The following is a 6,243-nucleotide window of genomic DNA, read 5'->3' as shown; positions in this document are numbered from 1 at the left end:
AAGGACAGTAATCACGGGCAAAAACTTATTGCCAGAGGGGGAAAAAAAAGAAGATAAACAGCAGTTTAATCCTGTTATTTGGAATATTGGCCACTTTTAGCCCACCCTAGCCCATCTGGTAGGATGTAAACAAAACTATTCACTTTGTCCTGCAGGAGGTTCATCGGATGCCTTTGTGGAGTTGAATGTGACCTCGTGTGTTCCATAAAACAGCGTGTGGGCTTTGCCCACAATCCTGTGCTCACCCTTTGTCCGCTGTGTATGTATGTAGCTGAAGCATGTGGGTGATCAGGCTTTGTTTGGTTGATTTCAACCTAAAGCAGGAAAATGTACAACAGTAATTTGTCAGCTGAGTGGCAAGAGCTCATCTAATCATGCCCCCTCAGGACTACTGCGTGGAAGGCTCCATTCAGGTTTTCTTTTCAAACTCAGTAGTGCAGAGATGGTGGTTTTGTCATCATTTTGCACCAGAACGAAGTAAGGATGACTTCTTTGTTTTCACTGGATCTCATTTCTTTTTAGATGCCACGATAGTCTGTTTATGCTTGAACCTCATAAAAAAGCAACAATTTAAAGAACTGTATCACACATTTAATACTATTGTTGTTGTTATTATTAGCACGTGTCAGGAGGTAAGGAAAGACTTTTCTTCATGCTCTTTGCTTCTACCATTATATCAGATGATGACTGCTGATCAATGAATTACCACTGGCACCCACAGTATTGGTGTATAATGATGAAATTGGTGTATTTTCACTGGTTTGTACTGGTTTAACCTACGTAGCAGTTTGGTGTTACATGTTTTGTTGGTTATCTGAAAAAACCTCTTTTGTTCCGGAGCAAACTGACATGTACTTTCCCCTCTTTGGCGATGTGAAATGGTGGCCTAAGGAGCCAAGTTCCCTCTAGAAATTAATAGCACCATGGAAACACACAGGCTGGGAGTATGATTGAAGGTATATTCTATTGTCATAGGATGGGCTACAGGACATTATCTTGGATTCAGCCCGTTCTGACTTTAGCTGTGGCCTGCCACGTCTTGTTTATACTACTTTCTCTCACTTTCTCTGCCCTCAGAGAAAAATTATTTGTTCATTTGTGCCATACTGGTTTGTATTTCGGCATTTTTGTTTCTTAGCTTTTTTTCCCATGCTGATGAACAACACTTAGAAAACAGCAGCACATGAATGAAATCTCAAGGCACCATCATAAAGCCTCTCTTGTGTATTTTGCCCCCACTTCCTTAGGAGGGACTGTGGGTCAGGAGTACAGAAAAGTTTAACAGGCCTGTGATGTGAGTGGCTTCAGTTTTTAGAATGATTTGTGGCACTTCTTCCTCCTTCTAGGACTGCTTAAAATTTTCATCTGAGCCATGTACTGGTGTATTTATTCTAAGTTTAACTTGTTTCCAATTTAGAGAATGCATGTAGCTGTTAGAAGGAGCAGGTTGTGACTATGTCCTGTCTCATGTTTGAAGTGGAGAAGGGTGCAGTGTGACAATATATCAGCCAAGTGCTGGTCCGAGCTTCCTTTCAGGAGTGAGCTGCCCAGTCACACAGGCTGAAGGCAGGTACCAAGGACCCATTTCTGGCCCCAGAGTTCCCTCCAGACTGATCACAGATCCCTGTCTGTTCATGAAGGTGGCCAGACTGCACATGAGCCTACTGCAGAGCGCTTGTCATTGCACCTGGTCCACCAGTAAGTATCCTGCTTTCAGCTTTCCTGGCCCTGTGTGGACACTTTGAATGTGAGGTGCAGTTAGTGAGCAGTGTGTGGAGAACATACGTGGGTCATAGGGTTTGAGGAGTCAGCTCATGTGCCTTGCCCTCTTCCTTGCCATTATGAGCACGGCTGATGTGTATTTTGAGAAGGCTGATGGGGACAGAGAGGGTCTGCAGAACAGGTACCCCTGCCTGTGGCTCACCTATCTTTTGAAAATAACTTGTCCCAGAACCAACCTACCATTTTCACAGTGATGTGTGTGCACCTTGATGTCTCAGTCTGACAGTTGTGGTGGTTTCACTTGGCTAGGACTTGGCTAGTAGCCAAACACAGCTGCTCGCTCACTCTCTCTTTAAATAGTTGTATTTAAAGTAATAATAATAAAATAATTTGCAAATGAGTGATACACAGTGCAGCTGCTCACCACCTGCTGACCAAGCCCGGCCTGTTCCCAGAACTGACATTTCGGATTCCCTGAAACTGAAACCACAATCCCAGAAGAGCAAGAGCCAGAGTGAGAGCCAGAGAGAGAGCGAACCACCCCCCCCCGAGGGAGAGACCCAAATGAATGTACTGAACATGATATTATGTGATATGGAATATCTCATTGGCATATCTAACTGCCAGTCTAGCTCATTAATTTTAGTATTTCTCACCCACCCTTAGACTTTGCACACCTAGACTGGCAAAACACAAAGTCCTTTTACTTCCAGCAGCAATTGGAAACATTAGCATGTAGTCAACTTTCTTCTCATAACAAATCCCAGGCTGAAACCAAAACACAGCACTGTTCTAGCTACCAAAAACCCCCCAAACAAACCAGCTCTGTCCCAGCTACAAACCAGGACACGGTCCAGAAACAGAGGCACTGTAATTCTGTGGGCATTTAACAACTGTGATCTTTCTTGGGGTTAGCTGCGAGTATAGAAACAATTGAGCCAGAAAGCTGGACATGTACAAGCTGAATTAGTGCTGAAGAAAGGGAACTTCCAAATATTTGACTTCTAAGCTTGCTATATCTGCTTTCACATCTGTAAAATGGGCATAAGACTGTTACTGTGAAGTATAATATATTATAATATAAACTTACTGTGAAGTATAATAGTATACTATTCTAAAGACTTCAAAATACATGTAGGTCTTTGGCTGTCATATAGAAGGAGAAATTTCAGAGCTGTTTGGAAACAGCAACTTCACCTTGGTTTAAGGTTAGGGTTGAGTACACATAAAATGTGTGATTTTAGAGCCTGGAGAGATCATCTGATTTTATTTCTTTTTCCCTTAGCAAACAGCTCACATCCCTGTACAATTTCTCCAGAATGTGTAATCTTTAATTCACGAGGGGGCTGGAACGTGACAGTGGTAGGTGTCCACCATCAGAGTACATCTGAGCACACGAAGAATTTCTCCCGTGGGCACCGGTGCAGCGATGGAGAAGCGAATCCCGACCCCGATTGGCTGCATCTGCTGCTTGTCAGGCTGCCAGCCAGAGCACGGGTGTCTGTCTGCCCGCTGGACCAGAGGAGCAGATGTGCTGGTGTGGAGGGACTGTCTCTCTTCTCAATGGAAAGAAACGCTGCCGTTGGGTTCCTCCTGCTTTTTCTGTATGTGGGATTCACAGTGTCTGTGGAGCAAATGATTGCGACAGTGGATGGCAGGTCAGTAATTCAGTGTGTCTCCACAGACTCTGTTGGTGGAGTTGAATACACGTTTTAAATGTTGTGACTTGGTCATTTGTGCTGTGTGGAAGCAGATTTGATTGCAGTTTAGAATGTCAGGACTTGATTTTAGTTTTCTTTTCAGGTCTGGAAACACCGGGGGCTGATACAGAAATGAATTATTTTGAAGCATCCGTGGCATTAAAAATGTAACTTCACAACAATTTTGTAAACAATGCTAGAAATTGTTTTAAAATTAGTATTCTCTGAGCATCTGTCGTGTATTTTGTTACATCTTAATACCTGACTTTCCCTGTTCTGTGTAAAAACAGAGTTATAAATAGAACAACAGCAAGGTTGTGAGAACTAGTCTGAGGAACATAGGTCCTAAAGTATTCTACTTATGAATATTCAGAGCATGAATTAAATATTTCAAAGAAGTTTTAACCTTATGAAATTACTAGAGATTTGGATTTATCATTGTTTATGGTGGTATTTAATTCTCTAATGAAATATAAATAGGAAGCCCAAATCATTGCAGGGGAAAGGCAGGACTTTCTAGAGCCAAGCATTACAAAACTGAGAACAGTCTAAGCTGTGTTAGTTAAATGATGCCTCAAAGTCACTAGGACACATATCAAATATGCTGATGAAGATCACAGCTGGCAGTAAAATCTGTGCATTTAAAGCAAGGAGGACATGTGGTGATTTTCTTAAACTGGTGTTAAGAGATCTGGGAGTCAGTCACCAATAAATACTACAATATGTTTTCATTTAAATAGCTTACTTGCTGTTCTCCTCTGCCAGTTTGCAGATTTGTTAGTGTGTTAGTATAATTGCACTTTTCTGCTATCAGATGTAAGTCTGAAAGAGAGCAAGCAGTGGAGCATTACATGGACTTTATTCTAATAAATACTGAGAAATGCCGTTGTGATCTTGACGGCAGTGAATTGAGTGGGGATTTTGCCTTTGCATTCAGTGGAGGCGGGATTGTGCCTGCACAGTGTTAATCTCCTAGAAGTTCTATGAGCTCAATTTATTTCATCATATTAAAAATGGAAGCTTGAGTATCTTGTCATTCTGCTCCACTTGTTAGTGGACAGCCATTAAAGTGCAGATCAAACCCCAGTACTCAGTATGTTGTAAAATAATTATGTAGATCTGTCTCCTTGTGTCAAATCACACATGAGGATATGACACAGAATATTTAACATTTAAAAACTATAGGAGACATGGACTTTGCAGATATTTCTTAATGATAGAACTTAAATAGATGCATTTAAAATTTCGTAACATTTTTGTTAGGATGTTTCTTAGAAGGAACCACCTTTTGCCTTGAATCTGAGCTCCCAGGCATACAAATTTATAATTTTAATAACTTAGTTGAAATTACTTATTACCAATGTCCCTAGGAATACAACCTGTTCATTGCTACCAAGCGCTCAGCAAGCATTCATCACCTTTCATCCTAACTTTGTTTTTAGTGAATTTGAAGGTTCACATGTTATTTTCCAATTAAATGCTTCGTAAATTAATTGAAACTAGTCTAGCAGACAGTCAGATAGTCTGCAGCTGGACTACATTAGTATTGGAGTGATAATTCTGGAGTAATCAGAATACTACAGTAGAGTGCATTTTGCCATCTGATGCAGTTTATCAGAGCAGCAATATGAAGGGTAAAAGACAGTGTGAATATGGCTGATGGTGTGAAAACTGTGGCTGTGGCCTCCACACTCAGTCACTCCCAGGCTAATTAATCTGGGTGGGCAAAAGGCTGCTCACATGAAAGTCTTCAAGGGCTGGAGCCTTATATCAACTTTTTTCAGACAAACAAGTCAGACTTGGTTATCTTATATAGATGGATAATGTCTGATAAGAGGGAATTTCACTTCTTTGTACTTATAATCTTATTTAATTGGGATTTACGTGGTGATTAGTCATCCCAGTGCTTTGTATTAGGGCTAATCCAATTTTGTGTGGGTTCCTGACATAGTTGATATGGTAAATTCAACATACAACGTACATATCTGGCTGTATCTAGGGTAGTTATTTAGGAAGTGACATGGAAAAATATTAGTCATCAATACATATACCATGTGTGCAACTGACTTTGAAATTTTAGGGCAGAGTGGTAGATGTAAAAGTCCAGTCTCCAATTCAGTGTGCTGAAAATGATTTGCTCTCACTGATTTTAGGTCTAGCCATTGTTTCCTGACAGTTTTGCAAGCAGTGGAGAAGGCACCAGTGGTGCTAGTTAGTATCCTGTCTCTTATAATTAATATTTCTAAATAAAAATGGGAATACATATTTTTAATGTGTTGCTATCTCCTATGTCTTCTTACCATGCTTTTGTTCTCTGAAACATGCTCCAGCTGAAGGCAACGGGGTCTCACTGCCAGCGATCACTTGTGCATTCCCCAGCTTGCCTTGTGATTGGAAAGGCTGCTGATCTGACAGCAGGATGGCTATTGAAGGCCACCAGTTCCTGTCACAGATCACAGGCATCTGTGACACCTCAGAATTGTCAGTGTCAAAGGCAGCTGACAGACCCTGTTGATCACATCAACATCAGCTTGTGCTGGTGCAGAAACCGGGAGACGACCCTTCCCTTGCGCCGCTGATAGACTGTCTGTGCCGGAGCGATCTGGCTATAGCAGGACAAAGCAAAGACTGCAAGCCTTGCCATGAGGGCTTTGCCTCTCCTTTAATGAGGCTTCATGTGCCGTGCAGGAGGAGGGGAGGCAGCCTGCATTGCTAATAAACAGCGTTAACGAACAGGAGTGCCTTGCTGGAGTGACTTCACTCGCGCGCATCTGCCTGCCTCCCAGGTGTGCCTGCCGTGTGCCTGATCATGTTTGTCATA

The 6,243-nt window shown here is 41.9% G+C and overlaps 1 protein-coding gene across 1 annotated transcript in view; it reads left to right on the top strand.

Moving 5' to 3' along the window:
- The first annotated feature begins 3,285 nt into the window (after positions 1-3,285).
- The window catches only part of LOC104531975 (V-type proton ATPase subunit S1-like protein), a 16,748-nt gene continuing 13,790 nt past the window's right edge, over positions 3,286-6,243 (top strand). Inside the window, exon 1 of the mRNA XM_029087230.1 lies at positions 3,286-3,380. Coding sequence (XP_028943063.1) covers positions 3,286-3,380 — 95 coding nt within the window. The remainder of the gene's footprint in view (positions 3,381-6,243) is intronic.

Source organism: Antrostomus carolinensis, unplaced genomic scaffold, assembly GCF_000700745.2.
Source record: "Antrostomus carolinensis isolate BGI_N321 unplaced genomic scaffold, ASM70074v2 scaffold16940, whole genome shotgun sequence".
In the NCBI taxonomy this organism is placed as follows: Eukaryota; Metazoa; Chordata; class Aves; order Caprimulgiformes; family Caprimulgidae; genus Antrostomus; species Antrostomus carolinensis.
Note: the sequence above shows the minus strand (reverse complement) of the source record. Positions and strands in the feature narration are given on the sequence as shown.